Source organism: Alosa alosa, chromosome 3 (genome assembly GCF_017589495.1).
Source record: "Alosa alosa isolate M-15738 ecotype Scorff River chromosome 3, AALO_Geno_1.1, whole genome shotgun sequence".
Taxonomy (NCBI): Eukaryota; Metazoa; Chordata; class Actinopteri; order Clupeiformes; family Clupeidae; genus Alosa; species Alosa alosa.
The window spans coordinates 21,520,240-21,546,252 of record NC_063191.1 but is presented as its reverse complement, the minus strand read 5'-3'; the positions used below and the strand labels follow the sequence as shown (position 1 = coordinate 21,546,252).

Sequence of the window (26,013 nt, the reverse complement as noted above, 5' to 3'; positions counted from 1 at the left end):
ACATGTACATTTCTCAGGCTCACACCTCGACACCGACTCAATTCTGTCACTGATGGAGAGAGCAAAGACATCTAGACAACACATCTCCAGAGGAGGCTGAGGGAACTGCGAGTTATTAATCAAGAAACTACATTCACATTCTTTGTCACACTCACAGGCCTGGCCACGGCATCGGCGAAGGCCTCATTTTCCAGCAGTGGGGCTCTGCATCCAGAATGCAAGACCATAAATCTTTTGGCTGTGCAGAATCAGGGTCTGGAATATGGTCTGGTCACACAACTCCTTCACTGCAGTTAAAGTTTGACAGATTAGACGGACGCCAAACGTGTACCCTCAGTGACCCCTTTCGGTGATCTGACAGGCCGGGCGCGGTGGAGCCAAGTACGGTGCCAAGGCGAGACAGGCGGAAGAGAGCGGGAGCGATTCAGTGCATCATTCAAAATGAATCGTGAAAATGTCACGGTGACGACTGATTGATGAAGCAAACCAAATTATCCACATAACAGCCCAACCCCCACCAACCTGTATTACTATGGCTTCAAATTATTTTGGCAGGACAGTACTATCAAGTTATTTACTTAAGCATACAAAGTAAAAACAGAAACTCATTCAGGGTATTACATGTAAAGTTAACTCACACCATTAAGACAATGGTGGTGACTTCAAAATCTCATATGGGAATCTAAATGCTGACCGTTTTTTAATAAAGAAAGACACAGTAAAAGCTACCACACACAAGAATGTACGTGTCTAAAAAAACATGCAGTGCATCTGTTTTGGGTGGAGCTGCACTGGAATATAATGGCAGAGGAATTAGTATAAATGCTCTATGGTGAGTAAAAAAGAGAAGCTTAATGTGTCGAGCCTAAGGGAACGACCTCAGTCCAACTGCACAGCACTACTGCATAAAACCCACCATACCGCACTAAGGCATACCGTCACAGGAATTGCACACAGAGACTGGCCTAGTCCTTCCCTTACCAATGGTATTACCATTAAAGTTCAAGTGCTACAGAGACATTCAAACCATATGGCCAGTGCATACAGTACATAAGAAAGCACATACTGGGCTTTAGATTCAACAGACTCAACTGAACACGTAGAAACATGTTCAGTGGGTTTCCAGTTCACTAACTGCCTTACCTATATATGGTCGAACAAAATCAAACAAAGCAAGAGCTGATTGAGAAGCCGAGTATTTTGTTTACGTTGCCATGACGCCAAACTCAACGGCTCCAGACAAATTTAGTCACTGACCAGAGTTAAATGAGAGTCTGTTTGAACTATGGCGTAAGGAGTTTAAGGTGCATGGTCCATATCTAATGCTTCTAAATTGGGAGGCCTCTTCTTTGGACAAAATACATATTTAAAAAACAGTAAAAGAAGTAAAAAGACATAAGCAAAAAGGAACAGTGAAACATGGTACTTCATTTCTTCATCTTCTTTTTTTACATAGACTAATTACAAGCTGTGAAGATTCACACTCAACTTCCCTGTGTGTAGGAGTGTTGCTACAGGCTTTGATGGTAGTCGTCGCATACTTCCATGAGATACACATACCCGAGTCACAACAAGAGTTCTCGTTCGGTGGCTTACTTGGATTAGTCAGTGTTGGTGGTAGAGAGGCTAGCTCACGAGGGCTTGGGCTGTGACTGTGGCTGTGGCTAAACAAGCATGTGAATCTCGTTATACTCATCGCGGCCGTCCTCGTCGAAGTTGGGTGAGTCCTCATCGGCGTCCAACTGCAGAGAGAGAGAGAGAGAGAGAGAGAGAGAGAGAGAGAGAGAGATAAAAAGGGAAGAACGGTGGCTTTTCATTACCCAATCCCGTGCGTGGCTGCGCTTAACAAACATACTCCCCATAATCACATCAGCATGCAGGCCTGACTCAAACTCACACCACCGAACAGCCAAAATTATGTGAGACACACACACACACACACACACACACACATGTACACGCACACACACACACACACAGAGAGAGAGAGAGAGAAAATGAGTGAAAGAGAGAGCGAGAGAGAGGGAGATAAACACGAGAGAGAGGGTGAGGAAGAGAGATGCCAGGACAGCTACTTAGCATGTGTCACACACACCCTCCCTCCCTCCCCCAAAACCCACACCCAGCCACATGAAGCGAGACCGGGGTTCGGGCTCCACCCACCGCCTGGAGCTCAAGGCTCCTCGAGATCTTGCTACGATATGAGGTCATGGCCGCGCGGTCATGATGAGGATGAAGGGGAATGCCAGCGACGCCACCGTGGACTTCACCACCCACAGCAGCACGATGCACAACAGCTGGATGATGGTGAACATGTTCATGCGCCAGGTCTTCACCTGTGGGAGTGCGACAGGACACACGACTCATGTGATCATGGCTAGAATATGGCCTCGGATGGGAGAGACATCAAACACACCCAAAACCTCATGTGCTCAGATGGGTGAACCATCCTTTAGAGCTGAACTGGTGCGCAGACTGCTAAACAAGGTTGACTGTGTGAAAATGTCATGCGTTGGGCACCACCTAGTGGGTACACTTACAAAGTTTCCTCTCTGCTTGGGGCATGTTTGCCACAAGCACAATTATGCTGAAATAATTCATTCATTTTGAAATGAACACACAAGTTAAAAATGAATTGTCATAAATCATGCAACAAGCTTGAGCTGGTTAGCATTTGCTTTACCACAGTATGTGTACAATCATGGCTCAGATTGCAGTGTTTGTTTACACAATCTCATTTGGGAGATCAAATGAGGCCACCTACCTTGGTTACATAAATGTGATCAGGGTGGTGCTTGGCGGGTGTGCACATAAGGGTGATGCGCTCATATAGCTGGATACCAGTCAGAGATGTGACCCCCATGTAGAGGAAGATACCAAACAGCACAGCCAGGGGGATGATCCGCAACAAATCCGACAGCACAATGGACATGCCTGCAACCAGGACGCAGTCAGGGGGTCATCGGAAGTCATGTGATGTTCTGAGAAATGTTTTACTAAACAACTACATTCTTGACTGGTACTATGTCACAAAATGGCCGCCTACCCCACTAGTCAACTCTTCTGGGGGACTCTTTATGTTAGACTTTTGAAAGTTAAACATATAAATTTCACCCTAAATTCATTTTTTATCTAGCTATAATTTTCAAATGTCATAATTTTTGGAAAATGGCCACTTACCCACTAGAATGGACACCAACATCCCTGTCACCCTCTGCTCTTTGACCTCTTGGATCATGGGCTTCTCCCCAGGAGCTGTGGCCTTGCTCATGACGGTCAGGGCGTTGACGTGAGTCACGGAGCGCACAGTGGCTGCGGTGAGCCAGGGCAGGCCAAACAGCGGGCAGATAGCACCCAGGATGACGATGAGCAGCAGGTCCAGGTGGAAGCCAGAGCCCTTCACCAGCCGACGCTCCTTCTTGCTTACGATGAGCCTGGAGGGGCGGGGGCAGAGCAAACAGAGCGACATGGCAGAGAGCAGCAGCATAGCCTTGCAGAACGCGGCAGTGGAGGTGCAGAGCAATGGCCTCCAGCTAAAGGCTGTGTTTGAGATCATGTCTCACACAAGAGCAAACATGCTGTGATGCTACATGGAGCAGAATATGGCCCAAGGTCAGGACCCGACGGAACACATGGAAGGACTGAAAGAAATGTGCTTTATCCTAAACTAAACAAGTGGTAAGCAGTTTTAAAAAAAGACCCTTCGGACCAATCATGCACAAACAGCTACACAGAAATAGAGGCCAGGTTAGCGTGAGAGGCCCCAGCTGGTCAGGAGGGCCTTTTGTGGAGGGCTACTCACGTGGTGATCTGTGTCTCCATGAAGATGAGGATGAAGACGAGCAGGGCTGGCACCACCGACGCACCCATCATCCAGACAGGGAAGGGCTGTTTATCGCCGAAGGGGCTGATAAACCAGCCTCGCTTGTCGGGAGATGTGACCGAGAAACCCGAGGGCACGTTGAGCTTCTGCAAACCGCAAGAACACAAGCACTCACATCCCGGGCCTCCAGGGCTAGCCAACTCGCCAAGCATTCACCACAAACTAATACAAGCTAAAACGAAAAGCTGGGTTCAATTACAGAGTAGTATTTAATAACAGTTCGGGGGGAAAAAGCATTGGAGAGAAAGAGAAGCTCTGTGTGGACTGGCAGCTCAGTTTGATTTAAGAGGAGGTAGGGCACACAGCTGCAAGGGGGGGTGCAGAGGCGATAGGGCTCTGTGTTTACCTGGGTGTAGGTGTCAGGGAGGGAGTAGTCCACGATTACAGAGAAAAGGATCGAAATGGGAATGCCAAAGTCTCCAATGATTCTTCTAGCCTTCAGAATTGAACAGGGATAAAAGTCTTTTAAAAAATATTCTTTAAGAGGCTCTTGAGTGTTTTAGGACATTAAAAAGCTTCTGAATTTATAGACAAAAAAGACATGAAGAAACAGTTCACGCTGCTGTTTACCTTCCCGCCTAGGAACCTGCTGTTCCTGAACTTTCTGAGGAAGAAGGCCACAAAAAAGGTGCCAAACATGAGCACCAGGGAGAGCAGGGCCGTGTTGGGCTGGTTGAGCAGAGGCTCTGGATGCTCCGGGTCAAAGAAAGCCGCATCTGGCAGGCCCGCCGGGTAGCTTTTCATCAGCGGGTGCTCCTGAAACACCTACACATACACCAACCATAGCGCTTAGAACCAGTGAGTGTTACACCAGGTCCATCAACCTTCAACATCATAGCATTATTTACAGTAACGATACAAACATCAAACAACAAACAAGTGCACCCCAGTGCTCCACTGGAGAGCTGAGGCACTACCTTGATGAGTTTGGAGAAGGTTTCGTAGATGAAGATGAGGGAGATGAGGAAGGCGAAGATCTCCTGGGTGAAGGGCGAGATGTAGCGCACCAGGAAGCTCCCCTCGGCTGCCACCATCACCAGCACGATGAAGATGAGCCAGAAGCCGATCCAGACCCGACCGGTCAGGTATTCAAAGCCCTGAGCCTGACAGAACTGGGCGTGTGGAAAAGAGAGAAGGAGAGAAGAATTGCATTGAAAACATTTGGAGGAGGCTCTAGTATTTATCCTATATGAATACAGCATCTCAAAATAATGTAGCAATATTTAATGTTTCATACCTTATAGAAAGCCTCCTCAAAGACTAGCAGAGGTCCAGAGAAACCAATGATGAGCAGTGGCTGACCGGCTAATAGTGAGAATATTATCCCCACAGTTGCCGTGGAGACGATGAGCTCAGACACTCCCATCATGCCCTGTGTTTTCTCCCCTATATGAGTGATAATATAGTTCAGATTGGGTCAGCCATCACAGTTTTATTGACGTGTAGAATCTGTAAAAGACTCTCCCACTCACCCAGTAGACCCCCAAAGGTGATGGTGGGTGACAGTGCAGCAAAGTAGATGAAGATGACTGCAGCCAGGCACTGGGAGTCCAGGGCATCCTTCAGGTCACTTACGTAGTGGGGGTAACGCCGACGGATGTCATGGATCAGGCCTCCGAAGGGGATCCCAGAGCGCTTGAGTGGGTCCACGTCCAGCATGTCCTCTTCCTCCTGCTCATCCGTGCTCATGTCTGAAGACAAAATATGCTTCATGAGTAGTGCACAGTCACTGAGTAGAGTGAATACGCTTGTTTTGTCCTGTTTCCCAATTCAACCTGATGATATTAAGGCTATTAAGGCTTAAGATGTTTAATCAATATGCAACAGTGTAACAAATTGCATTGTTAGAAACAGAAAATATTGTTGACCTGGGAGTGCAATAAATAAAAAAATGTTAACAGCTATCCAATAATAGATAGTACAATTTATCACCCGGAGAGAAGAAATACTCCGATAATAAACTATGCTAATGCCAGTGTGTGGTGTACTGATAGAGAACGATAGCCTGGCTAGCGCCACCACTTCTCAATGAGACGTGGTCTGGGAACCAAACGTTCATTTTCTCGTATTTGAAAAAAATGCCCAGATCCGTTTATTGGGTGCCACGGATGTCTATCAAATGCGTCTGTGCATAGCTCATCATCGTCTTGCTTTCCCCCCTGTTCTGTGATTGGTTCCCTATCTCAGGCGAAAATTTGCTCCATGGTCTCCAGGCTGCCTTAGCAGCGTGAATCAAATCGCGCGCAAGGCAGCATGGGAACACCCAGGCTAAGAGAATGACTAAAAATAACTATAAGAATAGGAGGGAAAGTATTTGAGGTTAAAGAAGTCCTACTCACCCTTAGACTCTTGCTCTGTTCTCGGCGCTGCGTTCATACACTTCTTCTGCTCCCTCTCTTTCCTCTTGCGGAGCATCTGTTTCTGGAAGGAGGCCACGGTCTTCAGGAGGTCTTTGCCCTCCACGTCAGAGGGCGGAATCACAATGCTGCAGTCCAGGAACTCATTGATGCCATTTAACAGGTCCTGACGATCATCGGCAAAGTAGGCTACCTCATGAAAATTCTGGAACATTAAAATAGTATAATTAGGCATGGTAGGGAAACATGAACTTTCAAGTATACCTTATACTTATATAGTGCATGACATTCAGTAATAGTGACTGGAAAGTTCCCTTGCCTTGTCAGACATGAGTGTTGAGAAGGACCGTCCAATTTCATGGTAGTCCATATTGGATTGACTTGGGCCCAGCAGTACAAACAAGAAGCGGACAGGGACTGGCACCTCCAGAACTGACTCCAGGAGAACCGATTCGCTGAGCCGAACGAAAGCCATGGTAGGCTGCTCCAGAAACTCCATGCAGCCTGCACACAGAAGCAGCAATCACCCAGGTGAAGTAAGGATAAAGCTCGCGGGCAGCCAGTCCGAGTGAACGCACTAACAATACTTAATTACATGACTTCCACTTAGAGAGCATTTGGGTTATGGTCAGGCACGCTCCCCAAAATTGACTCCAAAACCACTGTGACTCTCAGCGTTGCGCATTGTTCCCCCTACTATGCGTTCATGGCCGAGTGCTCTGTAAGTCGGACATGCTGGAGCCCCATAAACAACGTTAGATGACAGTCTGAGCCATCAGTCGTGGAGACAGATGTGAGCGGGAGGGGAGAGTGTGAAAGGACTTACCCACGAGGACCACAGTGGCCTCAGCATCTTTGGGAATCTTTGCCATGAGCTTCATGGACCTGGCGGCGGCATGGCTCTCAGCGGGGAGAGGGTGGAGCGATTTCTTTTGATAATAAAAAAGCGAGTGGTCAGGGAAAAAATGTGTGACATTCTGATTTTTGTAACGGCAGTAGCAATGGAAAGCGTTGGCAGGCAATGCATGCAACGGCTCCCTCCTTACAGCAAAGCAAGAAAAGCAGCACATAAGCTGCCTAGACTGGGTGATTCTCACGAAGCTGTGGTTATGTCCAGGTTCTATTTTCCGAAAACAATATTTTATTAATAGTAACTATGATATTTTCTACAAAGACAGTAAAGAATACTATAGGGACAGATGTTTTTTACTATCATTATAACACTACTTCATAGCAATTTAACCAAAAATCACAGTGAATTCTCATTACCAAAATGTGTCCGGATCCATTATTCTATTGTTTGTTTTAATTTCATGAAAAATCCTTTTTACATAAATTGAAGAAGATTATGCAAAGTTGTGTAAAAATGTCTATATTTATGGTTAATATTTATATTTATGATATTTTGCACCACTGCAAAATGGAAAGGTTACATTTATTGTAAAAATATTGTGTCCACAATAAATGTTCCTCATTACCGTAATGCGACTTGCCTGCCTATAAAAAGTACACTGTTCCATTACATTAACAAGCAGACCCAAGATGCATCACTTGGGACAAAAGGTTTAAAATGGAGTCAATTTCAGTTGTTCTCTCTTCTCTCACATCATGATATTTGTGTAAATGTCATAGAATCTTTATTCTGTCACACTGCTGATTATCATTACCGATATGCTGCGATACTCAATGCTTGAAATGATATTTTATGATGATAAAGACAATATAAGACTTTAATATTTTGTAAAGGTTAAGGTTACATAGCTTGCTAGCATTTTGTGTTATTTGCCAACTTAGTCAAGGACATCTCATTACCGTTACTCCAATTTCTCATTACCACGCATTTTAAAGGGTAATAATGGTAATGAGAAGCTGAGTTGCGGTAATGATGCAGTGATGATCTTGATATAAGATGACCTGTTCCCTCTACTAGTCAGGTTCACCTAACATCTAGTGTTCTCTCCACTAACTTGTTTCTCAGCCCGTTGTTAAAAGGCGTTAAAACAGTTGATGTGATACCGCTTTGTGATCCCGCTTTGTCCTCCCCAGATGATCATTTTTTCAAGCGTAGCCTATTTCATGATAAATCTTTTTGACTAACTTTACTGTTTTATCTACGGTTTCGCCCGGTCCCTTGATATAATTTTGCCCTGATTGTCTGGTCTGCTCTGTACTGGCTCTGTGTTATTGACTGTGGATTCTGTCTCATTTTTTGGTGCCAAGTTTACTTGCATGGCATACCACAACACCGGCATTAAGACCAATGATAGTGTTTTAATCCGTTGCTTGTGGGTTTTTTTTTATCTCTTGTCAATCAGTAATGTCATGTTTTCTTTTTATTTCTTTTAACTACCATTGGTTTTCACCATGGCAATGGAGGTAATTATGAGGGCACCATAATGGGTTGTCAAATTGGTTGTTGGAGGTTCAGTAAAAGGTGCAGGATACCTCCCATCTGAGCCTATGTGGGTGACATGACCAATATACCTGTGACCATGTATCCGTTGGTTCCATGTACCCGTAGGCCAAGTTGAATGATAAAATGGATAACAAGGATATAACCTAGCAAATGTACAGGTGTATCTATTAGGAGGGAAACTAGTGCAAGAAAAGTTGTATATTGATGGCGAGGTGATTCCGTCTATTGTGAAAAACATGACGAATTTAGGGAGGTGGTACAATGTTGTTGGGCAGGAGCAGAAAAGAAGAAAAGAGTTTGGTCTTGGTACCAGTTGGAAAGTGTGGGGTACTGTAAGTCTACAGCACAGGAGAAGAGACAGATGGTAACCAGCTTGTTTTGAGAACAAGAGGAGCAAACTAGACGTTCAACAGCAATGCCTCAAGCAAAACAAGTAAAATGGATGAACTGGCATGATGTGGAGAAGAAGATCAACTGAGAGAGCTAGGGCCATGGATGCCACTGCAATTGGAGAGACATATGGGTCAGGGATGTGACTGCTTTGAGACCAGACATGACATTTTTTTTCGGAGAGTAAGCACATTGTCTACTTTATTGCGCTAACTATTCTCTTTTGATGAAAAAAAAGAGCCTTTGAAAGTTAAAGTATGCAGAACTGGTATCAGAGGTAAGGGAAGGTGGCTGACAAGCACACACAGTGAAGATAGGTGTTTGAGGCTTTATAAGTCGACCACAACACTTCTGTTAGATTTTAGTATTCAAATATGGTCACTGAAAGGGACTAAAAAAGGAAGTCAGTGGCCATGACTGAGGCCCTTATAGCAACCTGAATTGACTCTGAGATGTGTTAAATCTGGCTGCTGTGTTTCCAGAGTGGTAGTTGTTGGTGCCCACTCTAGGGCTTGAGGTTTGTCTGGTTATGTTGCTGATTGGATCATAAACAGCCACAGCAATGAACAGGAATGCCCAAAGAATTTGTTGGTATTTGTTGGTAGAGAACCAATCAGGAGTGTGGAGGAGGGTGGATCTGGGAAGCCAGACACCACTGTTGAGCTTTCTGGAGGTGTTATGGGTTCTAATTCAACAAAACACAGACGAAGGAAGGTATCTGCTTGTAAGCCCAGTGAAATGCTCTCGAAAGCTACTCTTTTGGTGATGTTTTTTTACCCACAATGGTTGCTTTGTTGGTGATTTTTTCGATGGTAAAAGTGCTTGGTTGTTGACTGGCCACTCTGGTAAATCCCCTTCCTGTTACACTAGCAATTTAACACCTCTCCTGTGTGTATCTGAAATTAATTTGGTAAAATGAAATCATTCTCATTACCGTAACATAAATTCTCATCCTCCGTAACAGACTTTTCATTACAGTAATGCATAAAAATGCATAGATATTGTAAAGATGTTATTTCTCAGAGACAAACATTTCTTCATTTAGTTATAATATGTTCCTTAACTGTGCCCCACGAGTGGGTTTTGTTCAAAATATATCTATAACAAAGAGATTATTTGAAAAATGTAACTCTACAATACACATTGTATTTCGGTAATGAGAGTTAATTCATTTAAAATGGAAATTAAAAAATATAAAATATAAATTTTGATGTGCAGTACTGTTCATTTAATGTACTTATTTGTGTAAATGAAAAAAAAAAAAAAAAAAAAAAAAAATGTGTTTTCTTACTAATCGTCTCCGTTTGTCATTTACCATATCGGTAATGAGAATTATTCTGGATCTTGCTATCATAACATTGAAATAAAGTTATATTAAATTGTTTTACTATAATACTTTTATCAAAAAATAAAAGTTCACATTCTATTCAGTCACTTAAACTAAAAAATCAATCAAATGAGGTAGATAATATTTTGATGTCAGTTTGACAGGCTTCGTGAGATTCACCCCTCTGATCGCAGGGTTAAGGAGAAATCGCTTCTTCTATGTGCCCTAATGAGGAGACACACCTGCCTCCTATCAGTGGATGTGAATCTACAGTACCAGGTGACAAAGGCACTGAATGGTAAATCACTTTCAATCAATTTAATATGAGCAGATTTTTTTCAATTTTCTTTACCACTTTTATGAGCTGTTCCAAATTTGCCAACATTTTTAGCCATGGGGAACATTAAATGTTTCACAGCTAATGCATCAAGAAGTTTTAACAAGAAGCACCTGTAGACTGACAAAGAGCTCTAATGTAGCACATGTGGGGAGCCCAGGCTTTCTGCGGGCCAAGCACTACCGGCCTACTCTACACACAACCATTTACAGTACCACTCAGCGCATGGCTACAGAGCTCCAGTGCGTGTTAACGCATGAATGCCAGGCACGTAGCACCAAGAGATCCCTCTCATTACGCCAGTCTGGCATAGAAGCATCACCTCCCACTGGTTGAAGGGTATCGATGCCCCTGGTGCCAGAGCAGGTAAGGTCCTGTGCTACGTGCTTGAGCATTCCCCACTGCCAGCGTTAACCCTCTGGAGCTCTGAGCCCCTATGTGACACATAGCATAATGCGCGACAGCCAAGCCACTCACAAATAAGCTAGCAAACACCTCTTTATCGTGGTCTATCGCCTTGCTGCTGCGCCTCCCGGAATGGTCCTCGGGAACCAGGGGCAAGGCAGTGTCCGGCACGTGGTTATGGTTACGGAAGCTCCCCAGGCTGTTGACCGAATGGTTCCGGTGGAAAAGGCCCTCTTTTTCATCGTTTGGGTGGCTGTGGAGGGAGAACACAATTTGAATGTTGTGATTAGATGATAAGATGAATGGACTGCTATCAACTCTGCATCAACTTTCTATCTCTTCAGAACCAACGGCACTAAGCCAGTAATAAAGCATTCTCTCACTCTTTCCAGCACAAGACCAAGATCTGTGTTGATTTAAGCCCTTCGAGGGGGAAAAAAATTCCCCTTGATTATGAATAATAGATATTGAAAAAAGGCAGGTTTCCATCTCTGGTTAAGAGATTTGCAAACCAAAAAGCAAACCATACCTCCCCATATAAACAATGAAACTGCAAACCAAACCACATATCTTGAGTCGTTTCAGGAAAAAAGTGCCAAAGCAATCAATAAAGACATTCTTAAAACGACAAATATAAATATGCGGTCCGATTGCATCAAGAGATATTTGATGGGAGAAAAATAAGTACTCTAAGTAACGGCAGACCTCAGAGACATAACTTAAGAGTGCGAGAGGCCCTGTCTGAGCGGCGCTCAATACATGTTTTTTGCGGAGAGCTCGGTTGAGTCCACCTCCCCACCCCCACCCCCCGCCTCAACCCCCTCGCTCTCTTTCTCGCTCTGGAGCCTGGCTCGGTCCAAGGCGTTAGGGGGACCAGATGGAGCCGAGTGTTCCTACAGGCCGACGCCTCGCACAGACAGTTTCATCACTCCACCGCCCTCCAAGGCAGTGACATCAGCCACGCTCATTAAGACTCCTCGGGCCCCCGTTAGAGCACAGGCCGGCGGTCGCCACCGCAGGTTCAGAAAAGCGTGAGAGAGAAAGAGAGAGAGAGAGCGGAAAAAAGGAGACAAAAAGAGGAGAGAAAAAGGAGAGAAAAAAAACAAAGAGGAAAGGTGTGACACAAAAAAGGAATTGTGCTCACCCAAATTCCAGGAGATATTTTAAAGAGGAATGACTAACTGCCATGCTAAGTTATACTGCACCTTGAAGTATTTCTTTCCACATCATAAATACATATCTTGGAATCGCGGGCTAATTAGACACTTTTTCCCATGGAAAGGCGTTGATGAGATGATGGGAAATGTTGCAAATTTTCAGTTGTCACTGATCGCTTGTGTGTGTACACTACACATTGGATTTGTGTTTCTCTGCATGTGAGGGAGCACATTTGAGTGTATGCGTGTGTATGCGTGTGTATGTGTGTGTGTGTGTGTGTGTGTGTGTGAGAGTGTGTGTGTGTGTGTGTGTGTGTGTGTGTGTGTCTGCGTGTGCACGTGTGATTGCGTGGGACTATTTTATTGCTGGGCAGTGCAGCCCTTTGCAGTGATCCCCTCTAAATGAGCACAGGTGCTGCCATCTGGCCTAGAGTGGGTTGGCGGGCTGAAGACCGCCAAATCGCCCTCGTAAATGAGCCTATGTCTGGGGGGGGGGGGGGGGTTGAGAGGTGGCACTTTGATGCCACCTCCGATTCTGGGAAAGGCTCAAACTTTTATAAACCTATCAGAGATCCTTCAAAAGTTGTTATATGGACTCACTAACAGGCCCACACTCTTTTAAACCTATCAGATATCTTGTAGGGCATTTTTCTTTTTGACTAAACGAAAACAGATCTTGAACCTGTTCTGTTCAGAATTCTTAGAACCTTGGTGCTTTCTAGTGAACCGGCCCGCATTTCCACCAGTTTTGAACGAAGCCAATGATGTGTAGCAGTGTGTTGAATGGAGGAAATAATAGACCTCAAATCAATTAAAAGGCCCATTCAATTCCATCTGTGCTCGCATAACCAATGTCACACACTTCACTGACACCAAGCACCCTAATTCTGATCTATCAGAGGTTTCTAATGCAGAAGAACCAATCTCAGGCAGAAAAGTCAAGATAAGCAGTGACAGTGACACTACCAAAGCACTTACATCAGCCTTAGCAGTTGAGCACCCCATGAGTAAGTCAGTCTCCAACTGCGTAACCGTAATTGATCTATGGCACAATAGCTATTCCAGAGATGTCAAGCCAGAGAACTTTTGATTAACCTCGCACACCAGCTGTATGTTATTAATGGCCTTTATTAATTTCCCAAAGGTGTGCTGTAATCAAAACCAGCATCCCCACATCATCGGCAAACCATGAGAGCATCCCACCGAGCGCAGTGGGGTAGGGCCATGCACTGTTAATGTTGTTAGTGCACTGCACACATACACACACTCTTACATGCACACACACGCACACACACACACACACACACACACACACACACACACACACACACACACAGAGATACCATTTTGATGGCACTGCTGGGTCCAGTGTGGCCACCTTGGCAAAGTGGTCATGGCTGAGCACAAAAACAGAAAGAGAGAAAGAGAGAGAGAGAGAGAGAGAGAGAGAGAGAGAGAGAGAGAGAGAGAGAGAGAGAGAGAGAGAGAGAGACTGTGCAGGGCAGTTCACAAAAGACTTTAGTTCACTTATGTGCAGTGACCAACTAAAGAGGTCAGGTTCCAGCTCTGGAAACAAAAGCTGTACTACCCCCCATACCCCCCCCCCCTCCATATCCCCAAGTCTAGTTGTCAGCTGGACATATTTTTTTAAAGCAGATGGATGAATTCCGACAAAAAATGTGGCCTTTTTGTAAAAAACCGTCTACGGAACAGCTCTTTTCAGAAAGTGTATAAACACTGATCATAACTCTTTTATTTATTTGCAAGCATCGCTGGTTGTGTAATCTCTTTTTCGATCCACCAGGAAGCCATTGACAGCAGCGCTCCTGGCAAACGGCAACCACAGTGCAGCGCTCGATATGGGCCCTGAGTGGGGCTATTGACGGGTGACCCTTTCTGACCTGTGTTTGAGCAGCAAGGCCCGCAGAACGTTGGCCCGGTCTTCAGCCCTTATTTGGTCCGAGATGATCATAGTCTCCACCACCAAGTGGGCAATGCCTGGCAGAGTGGTCTGCTCCAAATCCAACAATATGGCACCTGCAGAAAGAGCCAGAGGGCTTGAGACAAAGAGGCAGCTCTCATGCTGATTACAAATCACTTACATGTACTGTAGCTGATGACAAATCACTTACTTTCAGTGTCTTTGGTACAGCACATTGAATAAATATCACAGTTTACAGTCGCTTAAAAACTACAACAGCAATAAAGCATACCTACTTAATGCCCATGTATGCCATTTATCAAATAATTAAACAGAGAGAGAAGGTATGCAAATACAGTTTGCCAGTAATCATCTTGCTGGCTTGCCAGTTGGCAAGTTTGGGGGAAGCAATACAAGTTTTTATGGAGATAATGTTGTGATACATTTTTTTAAGGTAAATGCACCTTGCATCTGCCAATAGCCCTGAACTTTATAAGCATTATGCTTTGCATTATGCCCATTAGTCTTAGAATCTTCATTAGATCAAAGTCTTTAAGTTTATGTGTTAAGTTAAGTTTACATGTTGGATTTATGTGTTAAGTTAAGTTTACATGTTGGATTCAGAGTCCACCCAACTCAGCATCAACCTGAGTCCCAACCGCCACATTATTGGTGTATTAGGACGCTCAGCGTAAGCCATGTTTGAGGTTTCACCACCCATTTAGCGCTGCAGCTTTGGCTATGGCTCCTCACCGTGAGTGATGGTCCTACGGAGCTCCAGGAGACTGCGGAATGTGAGCGAAGCCACATGGGGCTTGCCCCAGCGGTCAGTCTCCTCCTCTACGTCCTCCTCGAATTTGATCCAGCGTGCCGTCTCCTTCCAGCGCATCTCCTGGTTCTTGTCAGTGATCAGCTCATTAAGCTCCACAAAGACCTGACCCCGAAAACACCCACGCATGCACACACACACACACACACACACACACACACACACACACACACACACACACACACACACACACACACACACACACACACACACACACACACCGACACAGCATGAATTCAGAATAGTGCCTTGTTAAATCCATTTCTATGATGCTTTCACCAACAGCTTTGACAGCCTCTGAAGGCCAATGGTTTTCCAGGATAGAGAGGCCTGGTGAGAGTGTGGCTCGATCCTAAAGGAAGTCGTTAGAGTAATGGCCCACTGCTTAAATATCTAATGCACACACAGGGCAGAATGAGCCCACAGTGTTGATTGATTTAAGAATTAGGGGAAGCTGAGATACTCAAGCCCACACTTCTACATGGAGCTTCCACTGCTCAGTGACTGACAGGGCATTTATTTAAGTAGGCAGTATTTCATATCTCACATTGACTCAAGTGGGATCACTCTACCTCTTGTTCTGTCTTTGAGAGTCTGTGTGTGTGTGTGTGTGGGGGGGGCGGGAGACAGTGTGTGTGCGAAAGTGAGAGAAGGAGGATCAATAAAGACCTGCCAAGAAAGGAAAGATAGCAAACTGAACTGAAATACCTTCAACTGAGCTTCCAGCCCACACCTCTATTAGCACAGCTAATCTCAAATATTGATGTTGGGTTACAGAAATTGAGAATTATTAAGCTCACTTGTAGCCAGGGAAAGACAAATGTCTGTGAGGCCAAGTGTGCATTCATCAGAGCTGGCCAGTCCTTCGTCTCTTACCTCGTGGGTCTTCTTGTCGGCTGCCCTCTTTCTTTTCTTCAGACTGGTAAGAGGAGGCGAGCTGTTGCTTGTCCTGGGAACCAGGCATCTCGAAGACTTCTTTACCAGGTGACGCCTCACCCCGGGATTGTCCTCAAATCGGTGACCTGTGAACGGCACGACAAAGACAAAGAGCATGAGACTTCTGTTGATTGGAAATTTGCACACAATTTCAACTTAGGGCACAAACAATGAAGAGGAATGTCTATGGAACAAAAGAGTGATAAATTACATTGTTTAGAATATCCTCTCCAATTATGTTTCCACATTTGCACTAAACACTAAACAGCGGCTTCTTTAAGTCTGATGATGAGCAATCTTAGGCAAAGCAAAAAGTAATCGACAGAGGGAATTACTTTGGGTGGTTGAGCCCTGAGGCCACTCGTCTCCATTTTCCCCCCTTTTTTTCATCGAAGGAGCCATGATTTAATACTGTATCATTTCAACCCGCAAACCAGGGCTTTTATTGAATTTGGGATAATTGAAGGGGTGTGTTCCTGGGAGCCCCTCTCTCTCTCTCTCTCTCTCTCTCCTCGGCTTCTCCCAGTGCCAAGCTCCAAGGCCTGGGGACTCGAGAGGAGAGGAGAGGCCCTTGCCAGGCAGCCCCGGGCCCCAGCTGGTTCGTGTTGTCACAGTAGTCACAGGACATGGGGTAAACAAAGCGTAGAGAGAGAGGGAAGGGAGGCAAGCAGGGGGTGAAATGTTTGTCCTGTCACTCTCATCTTTCTGACTGCGGGTTTCATGCTAGCCCTCTGCACGGTTCGTCTGCTGCGTTTTACAGCACATGCTCGGCTCGCGGGTTACAGCCTCCCATGGGGCCCTTCTCCTAACTGCATGGAGGAGATGGCTTTTGGCTGTACTCTGGCTGAGCCATTCCATTATGGCAGCGCAACAGCAATCCTGACGAAGGACCGACTGGCAAACATTCAGCTCAGAACGCCGAGCAGATTTGAAAAAAAAAAAATCAGCTCTATAACAGCAAATTAAATTTGCTGAAGTATTGCTTTTTGAACGACTGAGCAATCCCTCATTCTACGGAATTACAGAAGTGGCAACAGCAGGTCACTGATGGAACATGTCCCTCTCCAAGGACAATCACTGTAGGTATGTTGTGTACACAAGTTCAAACATGCTTACATGTTTAAAACAAAACAAAATTGAAGCCTTTCATGTATTTCCTTGTGGCTTGGACATATTTCTCAGGGTGCAGAGCCCTTCAGACTCTAGTTCTCCTCATGAGGAGTTGTGATCTCCCTGAGGAGCCAGAGAGGCTCAAGGGCTGATAAAGAGTGGAGAGTGGGGGATGAGTCTCTTGGGTAATACACTCATTAATATCCAGACACCAACTGGAAAAAAGAGGCAGCTCTAGAACATTTCAAACATGCACACATTCCCAAGCACCAATGGTATTGCAGGAGAGCAAACATTATTTTTTTGCCTGCTGCAGCAAAGCCTTTCAGGCAGGGCCAAAAGCATCCATGTCCTAACCTTCAGAGCCTCTAAAGCTTTCAACGCAATGGCGGTCAGGCTCTGGCTCATCAACACTTGTCAATGATGGCATGTGTTAACGCTTGGCCGGTGCAACAGAGAGGCCCAGGGCCGTGTGCCGGGGCCACAGGATCAATACGGGAGCTGAGCAGAGCAGTGGCATCACCCTGGGCCATGCCACAGAGTAGGGCACAGTGGGTGGGGTGTGCCTTTAATTAGCTTGTGTTACTCTATGAGATCGATGCAGCAACTCGATTCAAAACTCCCACTGATCGATCATCACCATCAGACACATCCATGAAAAGAATGCAGAATGGGCTGCTCGAGCTACCACAATGTCATAATAACAGCATCTAAACGGAAATAGCCATTAGATTCCATTGAGTGATGTGCCACAAAAGCAGACCGCAAATGATGTTTCTGCAGGGCTCTCCAGCGTTGCCTATGGTATTTGCCACCCAAATGTAAATCCTTTCAAGAACAGTACACTCAATCCCACTTTATGTTTTAAATGGTTTGATCATGTTTACTAATATCCATAGTTTATGTACACAAACAACTGATTTAAAAATATGTAAGTGATGTAAAAGAATGTAACTGATAATGTCATATACCTACTTCCTCCTCTGACTTACGAATAGGATCCACTGGGGATCCAAGATGAGTGTGGATTGATTCCAACAAATCATAGTCATCAAAGTCTAAGACAAACTCCTCAAAGTCCTCAAAGCCCTCCACCGAGAAGAGACCGCCATGGTGCCCTTCCTCATGTCCACTCCCCGCGTTGAGTTGGTGGGACGGGGTGGCGCTAGACGAGCCCCTCCGGGCCCTGTGTTCCTTGGCCTCCTTGTCTGTCATCTTTTGGGCCCGTGCGTCCACCCCTCCCCGCTGCAGGTGGGTGCCCTGCTCATCCAGGGTGCGGCTCTCCCGCTCCCAACCGTCTCCGTCCGTGTGGCCTCGGTGTTAGCAGCCCAGCCCAGCCCTCTGGCTTTCCATGCAGAGCTTCTCCACACCTCAGAGCAAATAACCCAAAAAAACAAACAAAAACTGTGGAAAAGAACAGAAGGTTCCCCGGAGAGCTTGACCTCTGCTGATGGACTCTATCCAAGAGGTAGATCAGTGTTGTGAGTTCTAGGAAGTCCACGGAGGAATCCAAAAGCAGCTTCAGCAGAGGACTGCCCCAGAAAGCCCTTTCATTTGTCAATTTAGCTGAATGAAGCCATCAAACTTTCTCAATAAGGCAGTACGGATGACAGCCATTCCAAGAACCGCAATCAACCTGAGGTGAAGGACACAGAAAAATCAGATGCAGTCCAGGGAGGATCGCCAGATGTCCAACAATGCTTTTGGTCCACAGTCAAGGACAGTGAGAGCGAGGGTCTGGTCCTGATGTGAAGTTCCCAACCAGGCACGCAAGGCCCGGTACCGTGTGGCCTGAAGCTCTGCGATCCAGTCAGCCACCAAACTAGGAGACGACGCGGGATCCAGGTGAGAAAACAGTAGGGACACCAGAGTAGCTCAACAGTCGGCGGGGGAACTGCGGATACAGGCACAGGGTTTTTTTTGGCTCTCCACTAACCTATTGGCAGCATAGCATGGTTTCCGTGACGTTGCCAATTGATTCTGTAGCTGTAGCCGGGACTGGTCAGCAACCCTTCCCCCCACCCACCTTCCCCCAGCGCCGGTGGCGCCCTCCTGCTGCTAACCCCCAATCTGCAGCCAGACTAGCGTTGGCGTGCAGCACGCGAGCAACCCGCCGATGAGTCACGCGCTGCAAAATCAACACCCACACCTCCAGTCTTGGTTGAGGAGAGAGCAGGACAGCAGCAGATCCACAAATATGGGCGCTCGCTCGATCTCTTGCTGCACTGCCACACACAGACGACACATCCGCACGCTGACCAGAGATGACGGCAGAGGCCCCGGTTGGGCCTGAGGATCTCTCTGCCACGACACCGGCGCAAACACAGGAAACGAGCGAGAGAGGGAGAGAGAGAGAGAGACGTCGTCTCGGCGTCACACTTAGTCAAAGTGCGTCCAGATGCACAACATGGTGCTTGGCGATAGGCTGCACTGTCTCTAGATCCCACGTCTCCATGGAAACCATGATTGCTACTGGAGCGCTCCCCTCACTCACTCGCCTGGTACCTGCACGGCACCGAGCCTCTTCAGGCCTCGCCGCAGGGAGAGCTGCAGCGCTCGGAAGAGCCACTACACCTCAGGCACAGACATAACAGAGCACCTCCCAAACACCACACAAACAAACACATACTGTACACAAGCACACACATGTGCCATTATGAAAGATGGGGGTTTTAATTCAAAGATATATTAATTGGGCTGAACACTGCAAAAAGGATTTAGCATTGCACAATGGAATGGATTTTTTAATGCTCCCACAATTGGAATCATTTGGAAATTGGCAGATAGATTCTCCTGAAGTAAATCATTGAATTATCATCAGACTTATTTTGTGCATTCATTTGTTATTTACTATGTGTTGATGTTGCAACCCCGATAACAGTGAAACAGATGATGTATCCGGCATCAGTTTCAAATGTGTGGAAGTGTGAGGAGAATGGCGGTCAGCCACACTCCACGCCCACTGATGCATGAGCTGTGGAGCCACTGAGGTGGAAGGTGGGGGGCGGATATGAGCAGCAAACAGCCATCCTGCCATCCCATGGCACCGAAATTCAATCGCTTGTTCCAGAGCAAGGTCCCAGTTTCCGATTCCATCTGGCGTGGCAGTCAATGAGGCCTGCGCTCTGAAAGCAGGAAGGGCCACAAGCGGGGTCGAGCCTGCCATAATCGATCTGAGCTACTGTGTTAATTACAGCCTGAGGCTAGTTCACTGAACTCCCATCCCATCCACTCACCTAAAAGAGTGGAGGGAGAGAAAGAGAGAGAGAGAGAAAGAGAGAGAGTAAGCGGGAGAAAGAGAGAGAGAGAGTGTGTGAGAGGAGGAGAGTGGACCTATGTGCCCCCATTCTCCATTCACAAGCCACTCTAACACACATGTCCTGTGCAGCTGTTCTGATGTTGCACATTCTGATGGTCATGAGGGAGGGAGGCGTCCACGGCTCCCCAACCCTGGAAGTGTGTCAGGGGTGAGACAGCATGCACATGCAGGGGAACTCTCACTCTGACACACCTGGGCTTCAGGCACCATGAATAGGCTGGTTTTATATGATAAGTGAGTAGCAGTGAGTGATGTGCATGGTTGGGTTGAGGAGAGTTAATCCTAATTTATTCCAGCATGTCAGGATATGGTGGGGTAGAGCAGATTACAGGCTGACTGATTAGTGTGCCTGCCAGTGGAGGGCAGCCATGGGTCTAAATCTAAAATGGCTGTTTTACAATCTAAAATCACTTAGCTATTTACTAGTTTTCTGGTTGCAGTGTTTCAGATTGAAACACGTTCTGTGAATTATCTTTGCTTTTAAAACAAGATGTTAATCAATTAAACATCTGCAGTTGTTTTCTTGATAAACAATCCAGATGTAGAAAAGTAGATGACAAGACTAATTTCCCACAGGTAAAACTTGACGTATACATTTCAGGGCGGTGTGTGTGTGTGGGTGTGTGTAGGGTAAAGCAGGGAATGGTTTCCCAGCCCAGCGACACAGCAGGACAGGACCATATGGCTGGCTTATGAAGAGTTGTTTGTAACTGTTCCCATGGCAGACATGCCACCACAAATCTCACAGAGCTCACAACAGCTGGGAGGGCAAGTGGAGGAGCATGGGATCTGACTGGACTCTGACTATACCCCCCCCACCAACCCCAACCCCCTCGCATCAGGCAGAGGGGATGCTGACAAAGGCTTTGCTGCAAAATCTCTGGAAAGAAATCCAGCAGCATGCCCCCAGCACAGGAGAGGAATACGTAGCATTTAACGCATAGCAGTGGTTTATCATGGAGCTTAATCCACATCCCATCTGATGAGCATACATTAAATTTAGCAACCTCTTTAGTCCACCATGACTTTTAAAGCTGGAGGGGTCAGTGATAGGGTCTGCTGATTATAGCCTATCGCTCAGCATTTCATTACTTGCACACAACATTTGAGGTTTGTTTAGCTATGCCCGGGGTCCAAAGGAGACTGTTTTATTACAGGCGATCATGGGAGGAAAATAGCTGAAAGTCCAATTGCCATATAGACACAGGGGCCCTTGGTGACCCCCGACCGCATCTGAGAAATCTCAGGGTTTGTTTACTCGTGTTTAATAAGGCTGGGATGAGTTGAGGGCCCACTGACTGGATGGCCCATGCCAAGGAGATGAGGCTGCAGTTACTATGACCGCCACAACACATACATGGAGGACGTGCCCACAGACCACAAAGCCGTCCTCCCCTTTCTCAAACAAACCAAATGGCTGGCTTCTAAGTTAACAAACAAATAGCCAGGCAAGACCACTGCTGTCCTTGCTTCGCTGCATGGCCTCGTAATGAGGCTTTGACCAACAGGGCCTGACGTTCTTGGGTTCCACCCTTCCTAGAATCGCACAGCTTGACTTTAAAAGTGATCCCCCAGAGACGAGACCCAAACTACTGCAGCCATCCCGCTTCGTCGTCAACAAAAAAATAGAAGTAAAGAGAAAGATTAAGAGTAGATTAAAGATTTAATACTCTTGGCATGCACTACACTAATCCTCACAACCACACGGCTTCCTCAGACCACTATGATGACTCTCTCAGAGCTGCAGTAGCGGGGCAGACTTTAACTGAACTTGAAAACACAGGAACCAGAACTCTGACCACACATTAATACATCCCTCAGAGCTGAACCGGGGACTGGAGTCACTTCTGACTGCATGAAATTCATAACAGACACTGCAATAAAATAAGGAAAGGAGGTGCAAGTCATAAATCCAATCAGCTGACGCAGTGGCAGGAGATGAGAGGAGGTGAAATGGGGGAGGACTTTTATTTTGTGACTGAGAGCTTTTTCCCTTTGACCCTCCTGCCCCCTGCTGGCCTGCTTACTCTTCATGTCGTCCAGGTCGGCGCTGGCCAACATCTGGGCTTCGGCCTCGTCGGTGGGCACCTTCTGGTAGACGGCCGTCTCCATGGCGGTCATGCTGCCGATGCAGATGCGCTCCCGCAGGTCGTAGCTGGTGCGCTGGGCTCCCGGAAGGCGATGCAGGGGCTTCCGCCGGAACCAGCCGCGCGTGCTGACACTGGCCGGCTCCACAGCTGGACTGAACCTGAAGAGACACAGCACAGAGCACAGAGACTTGACTATAGATACAAACAAGTGCATGATACAAAGCATACAGTAACTTTACATGTGATTGACAACTACACATAACAGACTGATTTTTGTTTAGGCACCAAATCTAGGAATCTTACCCAGCTAGACATGCACTGACTGCACATTATTTACAAGTTACGGGTTACCATAAATATCACAATGCAGCCTTTGTAAAAACGTGCGTTGTTTATGTTGAAAGTTGAATGTTTGTGTTTAAAATAAACATCTTCTTTGGGTCTGCACCTGTGTATGAAGAGACAGTATGAAGTTTATTTGTTGTAAAATATAAACAAATTGCTACCACAATTCTTTTGATTTATATGTTTTAGGTCCAAATAAAAACTTACACAATAAAAACAAGATGCAAAATATATACATGAAATTTGGGAGAAAGCAGTCTATTCATCATATCCACAGAGTTATTTTATGGTTATAACTATATTTGCATTACACTGTTATTGACAACAAAAACAAACGCTCCAAAGTAAACCCGCTAGACTAGATTGCACGTTGCAAACAGCAGATGGCGCTGCAACACTGGCATCCCCTCACTTCAGTGCTGCATCAGCAAAACCACATGCCACTTTTACTCGTGCTATTGTACAACAGCACTGCATCCTATTGTCCTAATTTTCTTATGTGGCTCAAAAAATTCTAAATAAATCCACGCTGAATGTGTGGATTAGTGCGTTCAGATATGAAAACAGAAAAGTACCTGAGCATCACTGAGGACTGGAGATCCACAGCTTGCCCTATACATTATGCATGGCCTTACCCAATAATTTATATCCTGATTGCCTTGTGTTTTTATAAGCCAGATGGGTTTCCAGACAGAGCTCACATGTATGCCTCTGGGCAATTACCACAATGAGCATCGTTTATATCCACACAGATCTGCCTGGGCACAAAACACACCGCATCCTCATGTTCTTTCACAAAGTGTTACTTTCAAATATATTGTGTCAGCTGGCTAAACAGCCAATGGTTTTTAAAAAAGAAAACCATAGAAAAAGATGAAATAACTATGATTCATAGGCAAAATTATCTCTTCTTTTCTCTCAAAGCCTATTCTTATCTGTCAAATCAAGAATCACGTTAAGTGAAAATAAGGGATGAAATGCTTCAAGAGGGAGAGGAGAGAGGAAGGGATTACAAGCAGACAGGATTACAAGCAGACTTTGTGCAAATGCTGCACATTTGTCACACCTCTCACCTCACTCAATATCTAAATCCAGCTGGTCAAATACAACAAAATAAACTTATTTTGTTACAGTGTTAAGGAGTGGAGACTAGTGCAGGAGCTCTACCTGCTGGGTGCCTCGTCCTCCTCTTCCTCCTCCTCCTGTCGCTCCTGCATCTCCTCCTGCTCCTCCGAGTCCTCCTTGGCAGGCGTGGATTCCTGGGGGTCCGGGGGACGTTCGCTCTCCATGTGGAAGCTGCTGGAAGGCAGGGGAGCTGCCAGGTCTTCCTCACTGCCCAAACTAAACTGAGAGGACAACACACACCATTACCCTCACGGAACACTTAATTTCCCTCTCATTCTGTCATCCACACAGCAGGCAGCTTTCAAACTTTCACTTTTATTCTTATGAGGTCATGTCTACGCTCTCTCTCTTTGTGTCACTCTATATTGGTGTATCGCTCTGTCTTTCTGGGCAGTTACCTGTTAAACATACACTCAGCAGATTGCTATCTATTCAGGTGTCAGCTCTTTGTTCAGTTTCATCTTGCTGTCAGGGAAAGGTGGCAGTTGTCATTGCCCTGAATTCTCCTTCAAAGCTTTGCTTGAAGTGTCTTAAAATGGGGGTTACGCTTGGATGCTGGGGGTGAAACTACCCATAACACTGTGTACAGACCTGATTCCATCTGTAAACAATGTGATGCAATAATGCTCTCGACAAATATACCAACTAATACAAACAAACAATTATGCAATACAAACAAACTCGAGTTAGAGTAAACCATTGACCAGTGTTTCAAACAGGCATCCCACATGGGCCTACCTGCGGCTGGTCCTCAGGCGCCTCCGTGGGTGTGGCTGCAGGGCCCTGGCCCTCAGCGCCGGACTCGGCCTCCTCCTCGTCCACCTCGTGGATGGTAGGGGTCACCTCGGAAGGGGGCATGGAGGTCTTCTTTTTCTTGCGTTTCTTCTTGCGCCGGCGGTCCATGCTGAGCACCCTCTTGCGGAGGCGCTGGGGTGGGGGGAGGTGGGTGGAGAGCGGGTGGTGGGTGTGGTGGAACATGTGCCGGTGGTCTGGGGGAGTAGAAAGATGGGAGTGAAGCAGAGGGTGAGAACATGGGAGGCTTTGTGAAAAGCATGTCAAGAATTTTTCCTGTTTTCATGCCGAGTTCCGAACTGGCCAATCCTGGGCCTCTGTTAGAGGAAGGCTGCTAAACACTGGGAGAGCGAAGACCAAACAAAGGAGGGACCAAGAGATCATCTTGTGTCTTGGCAGTTACAGACACGCAAAATTGGGCTACTGAGTGAACACATTTGTGAAATACAGCAGCTATTGTGTGCTACATTTCACAAGTTTTAGTTATTGGAAGCACTGGGTTTCTGATAGTGGTACTGTAACATGTAAGCCCAGTGTGTGTGCATGTTTGTGTGTGCGCGCCTGTTCTGTGTCTGTGTGCATGTACGTGTGTGTGTTTGTTTGTGTGCATGTGTGTGCTTGCGTTCGTGCACGTGTAATAATAATTATGATTCTTACAGAAACAATAGGGCTTCACAACTTCAGTGCATGAGGCATACCACATCCTGCACTTCCAGTGCTTGGGCTATTAATTGGAAACTATTTACCTGACACCTTACAAGACTCTTCAGATTAAGCCTGATGATCATCTCATCTCTGAGAAATGGATCACCTTTCAGACAGAACTGCTATACAGTACTGCATTTGATTCCTTTATTCTTTACGGGCCAATGTAGTTGCTTCAACAGCCTGATGACTCAATGACTAATCAACCAAGACTGCAGACTGCACTGTCAACATGGCACCCTCATAGGGCTCTAAAGGCCTAGCACATTTACCAGCCTAAGAAACAGTAGAGAGACATCCTGTCCTAAATGTACTCTGCTTCCACCAGTCAGAACTTTGATGTCAGAAAGTTACTCCTTGGGTTGTCAGTCACATACCTGGAGGCAGGTGTCAGTTGGTTGACAGCAAAACCCCAAAGATCTCCAGATGATGGAACATACAGTAAAGGCCTTACTCTGGGGTATATCTTCAACTGTCTCTCTTTCTGTTTATGCTGAATGGTTACAGTGCATCTGTGATGTCCTCAGAAATTCTCCACTGACAAGAACCTACAGTATACTGAGCTGAGG

General features: G+C 46.1%; 1 protein-coding gene across 1 annotated transcript in view; it reads right to left on the bottom strand.

Annotated features, from left to right (window-relative positions):
* Positions 1 to 520: 520 nt before the first annotated feature.
* slc4a3 (solute carrier family 4 member 3) overlaps positions 521 to 26,013 on the bottom strand; it is a 54,634-nt gene continuing 29,141 nt past the window's right edge. Inside the window, 21 exon segments of the mRNA XM_048238706.1 lie at positions 521 to 1,742; positions 2,164 to 2,216; positions 2,219 to 2,336; positions 2,765 to 2,934; positions 3,181 to 3,434; positions 3,803 to 3,969; positions 4,230 to 4,319; positions 4,454 to 4,648; positions 4,801 to 4,995; positions 5,121 to 5,269; positions 5,356 to 5,574; positions 6,223 to 6,445; positions 6,560 to 6,744; positions 7,067 to 7,169; positions 11,188 to 11,368; positions 14,174 to 14,309; positions 14,947 to 15,127; positions 15,899 to 16,044; positions 22,415 to 22,635; positions 23,990 to 24,168; positions 24,686 to 24,936. Coding sequence (XP_048094663.1) covers positions 1,665 to 1,742; positions 2,164 to 2,216; positions 2,219 to 2,336; positions 2,765 to 2,934; positions 3,181 to 3,434; positions 3,803 to 3,969; positions 4,230 to 4,319; positions 4,454 to 4,648; positions 4,801 to 4,995; positions 5,121 to 5,269; positions 5,356 to 5,574; positions 6,223 to 6,445; positions 6,560 to 6,744; positions 7,067 to 7,169; positions 11,188 to 11,368; positions 14,174 to 14,309; positions 14,947 to 15,127; positions 15,899 to 16,044; positions 22,415 to 22,635; positions 23,990 to 24,168; positions 24,686 to 24,936 — 3,494 coding nt within the window. The 3' untranslated portion in view covers positions 521 to 1,664.